We start from the raw sequence: 12,667 nt of genomic DNA, 5'->3' as shown, positions 1-12,667 counted from the left end.
CGCGGCGCGCCCCCGTTGGTGCTGTGGAGGCTTTTTTCTGCGCGCGCGGGCAGTAGTCGGGACCGGAGCGCGCGCGGCGACGGACGCCTGGAGGGGTTCCGGGTGTGTTTCTTGGCGTGCGCGGGCCGGCGTCGTCCCAGGGGGGCGGGCTGGCGGGTTTTCACTGATCCACGGTCCTGAGGCGGAGAGGCTGGCTTTATTCCTGGGCAGAAGGGGTGAGGGAGCCGGAGGTGAGGCGTCTGGGCTGTCAGCGACCCGCGAGGACTTGAAGTAGACGCGGCGGCGTCCGCAGTGGCTCCGGGCTCCCGCCCGGGTGCAGCTGCAGCGGGAGGGAAGGAACGACAGTCCGAGTGGCGCTCCTTCCTTTGTGTCTGGGTTGGAATACTCACCTTGGCGCCCCGGGACTGCGTGGGCCGCCTGCGGGGGTGACGCCTCCTCCGCAGGTCGGAGATTCCCGGGGGTCTTCAGGAGCACCCCCGGCTGCGGAGGCCCAGGTGAGACACCTGTGAGGCCCCGACCTGCCCCCGGGCTGTGGCCCGAGCCCCGAATTTCGTTTTGGAAGTCCGGTTGCCTCCACTCACCCCTACCTTGATTTTCCGGTCTGTCCCTTCAGGGCTTCTCTTCCCAGTGAAGACCCAGGTGCGAAGGTTTGGGTAACTTTGCGCCTCGCTTTTCTCCCCGAGCCCGGTTCTTCGGAGGTTCAGTAGTCGATTTTAGAGACTCAGAATTCTGGGTCAAGGAATTATTATTAATCATTCTGATACTGTACCAGGAAGTGAAATTATCTAAAGAGGAAATGGTCAACTATTACGGTTTTCCTGGATGAAGCTGTTCTTTATATTTCACAAGCCTGGAGAGTACTGACTTTACATGTTGATGTGGTTATGGAAGGTGGGACACTGAGAATTTGTTCAGAATATCTAAATGTGTACAGAGTTAAAAAACGTATAAAACTTAACGTCTTTAGTTTTAATAGGGCTAGGTAAAGTTGGAAATTAGTTTCAGGTGGTCAGAGTGTGTCTCTTGCCTTAGCTATTGGACAAAAGCTAAAAAGTTCATTTTTGTTTTGTTAAATAGAGTTTTATTACTGAAAAATTAAGGGACGTTTTATGTTTTAATATGATTTTTTAAAAAGTAGTTTATTATTTTTGGTTGCATTGGGTCTTTGTTGCTGTGCGTGGGCGTCTCATTGCGGTGGCTTCTCTTGTGGAACACGGGCAGGGTAGTTGTGGCTCACGGGCTCTAGAGCGCAGGCTCAGTAGTTGCGTCGCACGGGCTTAGTTGCTCCGCGGCATGTGGAATTCCCCCCGGACCAGGGCTCGAACCCGTGTCCCCTGCACTGGCAGGGGGGTTCTTAACTACTGCACCACCAGGGAAGCCCGGGACGTTTTATGTTTAACTTGAGATCATAAAAACACTAACATTTAAAAATGTAGCCTTGATCCTAACCATAACTTTTTCTTTTATCAATCAGTTTCATGCCACTTCTGGGCATTTTGTGAACCTTGACAAGCATAGGCAAATTCTCTACTTACCTGTGTTTGAAAGTGACACATTCGGTGGTACTTTTTATAGTCATTATTGATTACTGATTAATGAAGCTTAATGATTATTGCTCCTCTTCTGTGTGCTCAAAATTACTTGTGCTTATCCCTTGGCGCTTAGTACATCACATTATAATTATCTGAATTTTACTCTCCTACCAGATTGTGAATTCCTTCAGGGGTATGATTTAATCTCTGTAGATTGAGGGCCTGACACACAGGGGGGGCTCAAATGTTTATTGAATGAGTATATAAATAAGCACATTTAGACACTCACTGTATTATTACATTGGATAGATTCTGTTTAAAAACTTAAAAATGTTCTGATCTGGGTTTTATACCTATTGAAAAATTTGCATCATATTTGAAATAAAGTCGGTAGGAACTTAGAGTATTACACTGTGAAGAATATTATTCTTTGTGTCCTCCTAGTCTAAGAAATGACATCAGAGGATATTTTCTGTTGCTTTGTCATAGTTAGCAGCTCAGCTGAAAAATTAGTGGAGTAAGCACATGAGAAATGTGTTTACCAATGAAGACCTACCAGCTGACACTCATCTTGAGTGAGAACTAATAATACCAAGAATGCTCTATTTAGTCTTAATGATGGTAAAGAAATCAAGTAGTTTATAAATATTAGGACTTTAGTATGACCATTGTTTATGAAATTTTAAAGGAAGTTTTAAAATTGTACAAATGATAATGTGTATTGAAAAAATATTAAGACAGTATAGAAAAGAAGAAAAAAGAACGGGGGAAAATTCCCCCCAAATCTTGCTACTTGGAAGTAACCCAAACATTTTGTTGAACAGACTTCTAAACATCTCTCTATGCATTTATATGAGACCAACACATATTTTGTGCTATACATGGCATCATATTTAAATTTTTTTCAATCAGTGACGTGTCATGAGCACCTTTCCATGTCAGTACATGGAGATGTCTTATTTTAAATGGCTATATAATATTCCATCTTATGTACATAGTCTTTTTTTTTTTTTTTTTTTCGGTACGTGGGCCTCTCACTATTGTGGCCTCTCCCGTTGCGGAGCACAGGCTCCTGATGCGCAGGCCCAGTGGCCATGGCTCACGGGCCCAGCTGCTTCGCGGCATGTGGGATCTTCCCGGACCGGGGCACGAACCCGTGTCCCCTGCATTAGCAGGTGGACTCTCAACCACCGCGCCACCAGGGAAGCCCCATACTCTAATTTTTTTAATCCATACTCCGAATGATGGGCATTTAGGTTGTTCTAATATTTTATCTTACCTAAACACTCTCTATTAACCCTTTTTGTGGATATTTTTGCATACATATATGAGTATCTCTCTGAGGTAAATCCCTAGAAGTGGGCTTTCTGGGTTAAAGAGAATGCTTACTTTAAACACATCTTAACTTATATAGCCTTCCAGAAAAGTTGCATCCACTTTGTACTCTCCTCAGGTATCTTAAAAGAATAACCATTACCTCACACCTTTGAAAGCATTAGATTTTGTTTATTTAAAAAAAATCTTTGCATGTCTGGCTGATGAAAGTCCACTGGGGAAAGCCAGGACATAGATGAAGCCCAGGGGAGGACAGAGTGACTGGCGGTGCAGACAGCCTACTCGTTTTCTTTTCGGCGTCCCCCTTCCGTCCTCCTTTCTGTGGGCGGACACGTAGGAGAGTTTAAATAAACTCTGTTTAAATAAATAGGAAAAAAAAAAACTTTGCAAAAGAAGTCTTACTTTCTTTACATTTTTCATTACCAGTGAGTTTATACATCTTTTCATATCTTTATTGGCTTGACAAATATTTTGATGTTTGCCTGTAGCTCATGGTTGACGGAGAAGGAAAAATTTGAGGGAGGATGGATACAAAAGCTCGAAATTGTTTGCTTCAACATAGAGAAGCCCTGGAAAGGGACGTCAAAACATCCTACATCATGGATCACATGATTAGTGATGGAGTTTTAACAGTGTCGGAGGAGGAAAAAGTAAAAAATGAGGTAAAGCCCTCTGAGGCAGTCTATGCTTTCTTAAAAATTTTTAGAATTTATTTCAAAACTTGTACTGGTCTCCACTAATTTATGTTGCAAATATATTCTTTGTAGTATACTAAACTACTTTTTTTTTTTTTAGCCCACCCAACGGCAACGAGCAGCTATGCTAATTAAAACGATACTTGAAAAAGATAATTATTCCTATATATCATTCTACAATGCTCTGCTACACGAAGGGTATAAAGATCTTGCCTACCTTCTCCATGGTGGCATTCCTGTCCTATCTTCTTCCAATGGCAAAGATTCAGGTGGAATAACTTCATATGGTTTGTATCCATGATACTTTCTATCATAAAGGCTCCGTTGCTGCAGTTTTGTCTTATTGTAGATGAAATCTAGAGAGACTGATCAGTTCACTGAATCATGCATGTGAAAAAATTATCGTTTTCCAATTCAAATATTTTTATTTGCATCTATGTTACCTCTCTCATTTCCTTGCCCAGTGAACTATCTACTGCTGAGGTAATAATATACATACCATAATTTTTAGAGATAATATGGCAATTTATAGTCCTTTATTTAAGTTCTTCAGTTTTGTGTTTATCAAGTTCAAGCATAGGAAAGAATAAGAATCTTTAGAAATCTGTGTTCTTGAAAGCAATTCCATATTCTTTCCTTTACACTCTCTTCTCAGTTTTTAGTATGAGAAAAAGATTGGAGAGTCAGGGAGGAATAGGGTGAGTAAGGGCAGATACAGATGGAGATTTTCATTGTCTTTAGTCATCTTGAGAGGTACATGTTTGCTTTCGTTCTGGGTGTTCTGAGAAATCAAAGTTGAAGTTAATATGCTAGCCACATTTTCTTATTTCTCTTGGAAATTCTGAGGCTGAGACCTCAGCCTTGCTCTCCTTGGTTTTTATGGTATTACTTGAGTAACCATTTCAGTTCTCTTCATTCATGCTTGTTTTGTTTTGGATTTCAGTAAGGACAGTCCTGTGTGAAGGTGGAGTACCACAGAGGCCCGTTGTTTTTGTTACTAGGAAGAAGCTAGTGAAAGCAATTCAGCAGAAGCTCTTCAAACTGAGTGGTGAACCGGGATGGGTCACCATATACGGAATGGCAGGTTGTGGGAAGTCTGTATTAGCTGCAGAAGCTGTTCGAGATCATTCTTTCTTAGAAGGTAAGTTTTGATTACCATTGCTGGCTAAGAAGATATTGTTTAGGCATTGCATTAGTTTCCTGTTGCTGCTGTAATAAATTACCAAAACTTTTGGGGGCTTAAAACAACACAAATTTATTATCTTGAAGTTCTGGAGGTCAGAAGACAAAAATAGCTCTTACTGAGCTAAAATCCAAGTGTCAGCAGTGCTTAGTTCCTTTTGGAGGCTCTAGGGAGAATCCTTTTCCTTGCATTTCCCAGCTTTTAGAGGTGGCCTGCATTCCTTGACTCATGGTCCATTTCCCCATTTTCAAAGCTGGCAGTGCATAGCATCTTCACATCTTTTTCTCTTCTCTGGTCTTTGCTTCTGTCATCACATCTCCTCCCCTGACTTTCTTGCCTCCCTCTTACAGGGGCCCTTGTGATTACATGGGGCCCACTGGATAATCAAGGATTATCTCATCTCAAAATCCTTAATTTAATCGCATTTACAAAGTCCCTTTTGCTGTGTTAGGTGATATATTTACAAATTCTGTGGCATATGTTGTGGAGATCATTGGCTGGTGCGGGGGAGCAGGGTGGGGGGGCATTTTTCTGCCTACCGCAGGTGATTGAATTTGAATTTTATTTTCTGCCCTGCCTGTCACAATCAGGCTTGATTAGCCAGGCCAATAAATTCATGTGTTACCAGATGGCACTTATTATCAATGGAATGAAGCTAGTTCCCTTGTATCTTAATAATTGGGGGAATTGTAGGGTTGAGAAAGTATCTTGAAAGGTTGTCCAGCTTGTATCCCTGACTTTCAACAGTACTAGACTTACAGCTTCCTGTCAGTTGAGTGTCTGTTTTGGCACAGAGTGCTGTAGGGAAGGAGATTGTTGGAAAGTCGGTTCCAATAAGGACCATCCCAGTGGGAGATTCTCCCATGTATTTGGCATCTGTATTAAATAAACTATTAATTCCATTTCCACAATTAATTCTATCAGTTATTTATCTTTAAAAATAAAAATCTTTAGTAACTTGTTTATCTTATGTGTAATCTCAAGAAAAAGAAAATTGGGAGTTGACTGTAACAACCAATGGGTTTTTGCAGGCAGGCTTTATAGATTCATTTGACATCTGGCAACTGATTTCCCTTGCTTCAGATATTATTCATGTATTCAATAAACACTTGAGAACCTATTATGGATCTTGGCACTGTTTTGGGGCAAAAGGGATTCAAAAAGAAGCCTGTGCATCTAAGGAATTTACTTACGGTCTGGTAAGGGAGGCAGACATAGAAACAAATTACGTCATGTGTGATAAATTGAACAGTAGAAGCAAGTATAAGGTGCAAAGTTAGAACAAAGGAAGGAAGCTTTCTGTCTGGGGGAAGAAAATGAACAAGACAGGCTTCCTGAAATGACATTTTAGCTGGAGTTTGAAGGAAGAATAGAAAGAAGTTTGCAAGGCCGACTAGGCAAGGATGGGAGAGTAGAGAAGGTGGGAAGGGTATTGCGTAGTTACTGGAGTGGGGAAGGACATATGGTGCAGAAGAGGATTTAGGACATTTGGCAGGTGCACTGTTGACCCTAATGAGTCTGGTAGGTTCTCAGGGTATTCCCTATCAGGAATATTATATAGCTTCCTCAGTCTTTCGTTGCCTCCATCCATTTTCCGGGGAACTTAAAAAGATAGTTCCTGACTTCTAGTGCTTAATAACTTTTTTTTGTTTGCAATATATAATCACCAATTAAGATAGTTTATGACGGGCTTCCCTGGTGGCGCAGCGGTTGAGAGTCTGCCTGCCGATGCAGGGGACACGGGTCTGTGACCCGGTCCGAGAAGATCCCACAGGCCGCGTAGCGGCTAGGCCTGTGAGCCATGGCCACTGAGCCTGTGTGTCTGGAGCCTGTGCTCCACAGCGGGAGAGGCCACAACAGTGAGAGGCCCGCCAAAAAAAAAGAAAAAGAAGATAGTTTATGACAAGATGACAAAAATGAATAGAATAAATAGTCAGCACCTGAGAGATTTAGAAAAATGGAGGCTAGGGCACATCTATTGTACACACCTGGTTTTAGTTAATACTTCACAGCCCTTGTTAACAGTATTGATCATACTCTTGTCAGAAGTAGGCCTAATTCCTAAGCCCTGGTTTTTCTCCTTTGTCATTGTAGAGAAGTTTCATGAGACTCAGAGCCATGCACATTTCAGGGCTAAGGATTTATTTATTTATTCACTTTTTTTTTTCCCCCTCTTCTGCAAAGTTGATCACCAAGGATATTTCAGGATAAAATTGGCTTAAATTTCTTTAGTGTGAAGAAATGGTCTTCCTTTCAATATAGTGATGAATTTCCTTTAAACTATGTATTTATAATATACCAATTTATAGGGTTAAAATGTGCTCTTTAAATCAGTTCTAATCGCTCTATATTATTGGGGTGAATTTTCAATTTTAGGGGTTAAAATTGACCAACAACTTATGGAATTAACTAGCCAGGAATCATATTGTATAAATTGTGGTCTCGGAATAGATTTTCACCACTTTGTTTTGAGAAAATGCCAGAGATATTAGCAGTTGTCCAGTGCATAATGAGCTTAATTCATATCCCTTATAAGCTTTTGTGAGATCTCAAGTGCAGAAGATTGAGTAAATCATATTTAGTTTATAGCCCATTATCCTATTAGGTCTATCTAAGACTTAGCTTCTTGCTGTGTTTATTTCCTTTTAAAAATTTCCCATTCTCATTTCCCTTCTCTAAAGGAAAACACACTCCTCCTATGTGTTTCCTTTACACAACTACACTACTTCATTTCTGACACCAGATGTGTGAGTTTTCCACACATCCAGCAATTCTTCAACACGAGCTGGGTGTCCTATGATTTAACTCACTTCTGAAACTATCTACCTGGAGATAGCATCAGATCCCATAGGTTAAGGGTTCAGTCCTACAAGACTGCCCCCTAACCCCTTCATATGCCAATTGCCAGTCCAGGTTGGTTGTTACCTGTGCTTCTGACAACTATACTTATTAGATTACTGGTTTATTATACGAGGATAAAACTCTGGAACAGCCAGATGGAAGAGATGCATGGGGCACGGTATGTGGGAAGGGGTGTAGAGCTTCCGTGCCCAACTTGGGTGTATCACTCTTCCTACATCTCCTTGTGTTCAGCAACCCAGGTGCTCTGTGAATCTCGCCCTTTTGGTTTTTTTATGGAGTCTTCATTCATTATGTAGGTATGATTGATTAAATCATTGGCCGTTTGTGATTGAACTCAATCTCCAGCCACTCACTCCCCTCTCCTCTGGAGGTCTGGAGGGTGGGGCTGAAAGTTCCAACTCTAATCAAGGGGTTGGTTCCTCTGGTAACCAGCCCCCGTCCTTAGGTTATCTAGGGGCTTTTCAGAAATCACTTTATTAACAGAAACTCAGGTGTGGTTAAAAGGGGCTTGTTATATGAATAATGTAAGACACCATTTCACTTTTATACCCTGGAGCTATTTCAGGAACAAAACTAAATAGTATAACAAAAGATGCCCCTAAGGCTCTTATATGGGAAATTACAAGGATCTTAGAGCTGTGTGCCAGGAAGAGTGATGAAAACCAAATATATATTTAATCACAGAATCACACCTCCCCATAGGCGATCTTTCTAATGTATTTATTGTATATTCTTTGTAAATGTATGTGTAATGTACGTTTTTTTGTAAAATGTTTGTTTATATGTAAATATTTTAAATTTGCATACATGTTAAAGTTAATTATTTTCTTCTGTTTCTTATCTCACTTGACACTATGTTTTTAAGATTTATCCTTGTTGTATGTACATATTATTTGTTACACCTGATTGCTACCCTCCATGGGGTATCTCCAATACATTTTATTGTTCATTCCCTAGTTAATAGATATATAGATTGTCTCCTGGCAAAGCTTGCTGCCCGGCAAAGCTTGGTTGAACTTTTACAGAAATGAGAATTTCTTGAGTATATGTAGCTAGGACCAGAATCTCTAAGTTACAGGATATATAAATATCAAATTTGATTGCCCTCCAATCTGTGCATTCCCATCAATAGCATGTGAGGGCTCCTGTATCCTCACTTCTTTAGTGACACTAGGTATCATCCAGCTTTGTAATTTTTGCCAGGCCAGCAGGTGTAAAGTGATATCTTTTAATTTGCATTTCTCTGATAATTTGAGTTTGACCATTTCTTCATAAGCTTTTTAGGCTTTTGGGTTTCCTTGTTTATAAATTTTGTTGATAACATTTGTTGGTTTTTCCATTTTGTTGCTTTTTAGGAGTTTCTTATATATTCTAGATAGTAGGGCTTGTTGCTTTTAGACTTTGTAAATACTTTCTCCTTATATTATCTGTATTAATTTTGTCCTGGATGTCCTTGATAGAAATCTTTAATTCTGATGTAGTCAAATTAATTTTTTTGCCTTCTAATTTGTATTTCCTGAATTTTCTTAAGTACTCCTATTATAGTCTTACCATTCATATTTAGCTTTTTTAAAAAATAAATTTATTTATTTTATTTTTGGCTGCGTTGGGTCTTGGTTCCTGCACTCAGGCTTTCTCTAGTTGTGGCGAGCGGGGACTACTCTTGGCTGCCGTGCGTGGGCTTCTCACTGCAGTGGCTTCTGTTGTTGCAGAGCATGGGCTCTAGGCATGTGGGCTTCAGTAGTTGTGGCTCGCAGGCTCTAGAGTGCAGGCTCAGTAGTTGTGGCGCACAGACTTAGTTGCTCCGCGGCATGTGGGATCTTTCCGGACCAGGGCTCAAACCTGTGTCCCCTGAATTGGCAGGCAGATTCTTAACCACTGCACCACCAGGGAAGCCCCATATTTAGCTTTTTAATCTATTTGGAGTCTGCTTTTGTATATCCACTAGTTCAAGAGTAGCTACTTTCCTAAAGAAAAACATTTTTTTTTTTTTTTTTTTGGCCGTGCTGCGTGGCCTGCAGGATCTTAGTTCCCTGACCAGGGATTGAACCCGTGCCCCCTGCAGTGGAAGCGTGGAGTCTTAACTATTGGACTGCCTGGGAAGTCCCCCTAAAGATGAATTTTAATCTCTGGAGTTCATTTCCATTCTAAAATATAGGAATATTAGATTTTTGCTGTTTAATTGTAGTATAAAACCTTTTTTTTTTCTTTTGTAAGTGGGTAACTGTATGGGTTACAAACTTCATTAAAACTGTGTTCCTACAGAAATTTTGTTATCTTAGAGCGGTGTTTGGTGTAAATTAATACTATTAAGTGCTTGCTTCGGCAGCACATATATTAAAATTGGAACGATACAGAGAAGATTAGCATGGCCCCTAATCCTTGCGAGAAATGACATGCAAATTTGTGAAGCATTCCATATTTTTTTTTCACGCCCGAGGCTTTTTGTTCTTATTTTGATTAACATTTTTGGAAGGATTCTTCAAGAATAAAATAAATCACATACCTACAGCAAAAAAAAAAAAAAAAAATACTATTAAGTTCTTAACTACTTATGCCTATACATTTTTAGGAAACCCACTTTCCTTTTGAAAGTTCAACCCTTTATTTATTTAGGGAAATTATAAAGAGTTGATGTATTTTTAAACCATTCATACAATTTTATTTAAGTGCTGAGTTTTTAAAGTATGAAAGTTTTCTTCAGAGACTGTCTACCTATTTGCTTCCTTCTTTCCCAAGATTTCCTTGATGCTGTTAGATTATTAATTGCTACCTGCATAAACCTCATGTGAAAGTAGGAGGGGTTAATTTTCTCTGAATAAAGGCAATTTTCCTCTGATTAAGTTTCTCTGAATGAAATTATAGGTACAAGCCTCATTCAAGGCTAAATTGCTCCCTCTTGTGCCCATAGTCAAGATGTTTAGATTCTTTCTGAAATGCGAAATTAATGCTTCTGTATTTAACTGTCTTACTGTGATGGTAGGAGATTTGCAGATCAGTTGGTCTTTTGGGCTTTCTTTTTAAAGCTAATAGTGTTTCATTTTTCTTGTGTATGTTAATAATGCCCTAATTTAGTTATAAATTTAGGAGAGAAAGACCTTTGATACTATAGATAATAGGTACTTAAATTTATTTTTATTTATTTTTTGAATTTTTGAATTTTGTTTTATTTATTTTTTTTATACAGCAGGTCCTTATTAGTCATCAGTTTTATACACATCAGTGTATACATGTCAATCCCATTCTCCCAATTCAGCACACCACCATCCCCATCCCCCCACGGCTTTCCCCCCCCTTGGTGTCCATACGTTTGTTCTCTACATCTGTGTCTGAACTTCTGCCCGGCAAACTGGTTCATCTGTACCATTTTTCTGGGTTCCACGTACATGCGTTAATATACGATATTTGTTTTTCTCTTTCTGACTTACTTCACTCTGTATGACAGTCTCTAGGTCCATCCACGTCTCAACAAATGACTCAACTTTGTTCCTTTTTATGGCTGAGTAATATTCCACTGTATGTATGTACCACATCTTCTTTCTCCATTCGTCTGTCGATGGGCATTTAGGTTGCTTCCATGACCTGGCTATTGTAAATAGTGCTGCAATGAACATTGGGGTGCATGTGTCTTTTTGAAATACGGTTTTCTCTGGGTATATGCCCAGTAGTGGGATTGCTGGGTCATATGGTAATTCTATTTTTAGTTTTTTAAGGAACCTCCATACTGTTCTCCATAGTGGCTGTATCAATTTACATTCCCACCAGAAGTGCAAGAGGGTTCCCTTTTCTCCACACCCTCTCCAGCATTTGTTGTTTGTAAATTTTCTGATGATGCCCTTTCTTTTTTTTTTTTTTCTCTTTTGTGGTATGTGGGCCTCTCACTGTTGTGGCCTCTCCAGTTGCGGAGCACAGGCTCCGGATGCACAGGCTCAGTGGCCATGGCTCACGGGCCCAGCCGCTCCGCAGTATGTGGGATCTTCCCGGACTGGGGCACGAACCTGTGTCCCCTGCATTGGCAGGCGGACTCTCCACCACTGCGCCACCAGGGAAGCCCTGGTTCTTGTTTTTATATCCATTCAACAAGCCTGTGTCTTTTGGTTGGAGCATTTAATCCATTCACGTTTAAGGTAATTATTGATTGATATGTATGTTCCTATGACCATTTTCTTAATTGTTTTCAGTTTGTTTTTGTAGGTCCTTTTCTTCTCTTTTGTTTCCCACTTAGAGAAGCTCCTTTAGCATTTGTTGTAGAGTTGGTTTGGTGGTGCTGAATTCTCTTATCTTTTGTTTGTCTGTAAAGCTTTTGATTTCTCCATTGAATCTGAATGAGATCCTTGCTGGGTAGAGTAATCTTGGTTGTAGGTTCTTCCCTTTCATCAGTTTAAGTATATCATGCCACTCCCTTCTGGCTTGTAGAGTTTCTGCTGAGAATTCAGCTGTTAACCTTATGGGAGTTCTCTTGTTTGTTATTTGTCATTTTTCCCTTGCTGCTTTCAAGAATTTTTCTTTGTCTTTAATTTTTGCCAATTTGATTGCTGTGTGTCTCAGCATGTTTCTCCATGGGTTTATCCTGTACGGGACTTGCTGCGCTTCCTGGACTTGGGTGGCTATTTCCTTTCCCATGTTAGGGAAGTTTTTGCCTATCATCTCTTCAAATATTTTCTCTCGTCCTTTCTCTCTCTCTTCTCCTTCTGGGACCCCTATAATGCAAATGTTGTTGTGTTTAATGTTGTCCCAGAGGTCTCTTAGGCTGTCTTCATTTCTTTTCATTCTTTTTTCTTTATTCTGTTCTTCAGCAGTGAATTCCACCATTTTGTCTTCCAGGTCACTTAACCATTTTTCTGCCTCAGTTATTCTGCTATTGATTCCTTCTAGTGTATCTTTCATTTCATTTATTGCATTGTTCATCTCTGTTTGTTTGTTCTTTAATTCTTCTAGGTCTTTGTTAAACATTTCTTGCATCTTCTCGATCTTTGCCTCCATTCTTTTTCTGAGGTCCTGGATCATCTTCACTATCATTATTCTGAATTCTTTTTCTGGAATGTTGCTTATCTCCACTT

General features: G+C 40.1%; 1 protein-coding gene and 1 pseudogene across 18 annotated transcripts in view; both read left to right on the top strand.

Moving 5' to 3' along the window:
- Positions 1-12,667, top strand: part of APAF1 (apoptotic peptidase activating factor 1) — a 113,263-nt gene that overhangs the window by 10,131 nt on the left and 90,465 nt on the right. For 10 of the 18 annotated variants that reach the window (XM_032645636.1, XM_032645640.1, XM_032645639.1 and 7 more), the window contains exons 1-4: positions 313-494; positions 3,356-3,529; positions 3,663-3,849; positions 4,506-4,703. In XM_032645636.1, coding sequence (XP_032501527.1) covers positions 3,392-3,529; positions 3,663-3,849; positions 4,506-4,703 — 523 coding nt within the window. In that variant the 5' untranslated portion in view covers positions 313-494; positions 3,356-3,391. Of the gene's footprint in view, positions 1-16; positions 495-757; positions 892-3,355; positions 3,530-3,662; positions 3,850-4,505; positions 4,704-12,667 lie in introns of those variants that run through there. The other 8 variants (XM_032645632.1, XM_032645629.1, XM_032645641.1 and 5 more) reach the window with 6 other exon arrangements.
- Positions 9,921-10,033, top strand: LOC116761378 (annotated as a pseudogene).

Source organism: Phocoena sinus, chromosome 10, assembly GCF_008692025.1.
Source record: "Phocoena sinus isolate mPhoSin1 chromosome 10, mPhoSin1.pri, whole genome shotgun sequence".
In the NCBI taxonomy this organism is placed as follows: Eukaryota; Metazoa; Chordata; class Mammalia; order Artiodactyla; family Phocoenidae; genus Phocoena; species Phocoena sinus.
The sequence above is the reverse complement of the archived record's forward strand: the minus strand, read 5'-3'. Positions and strand labels throughout refer to the sequence as shown.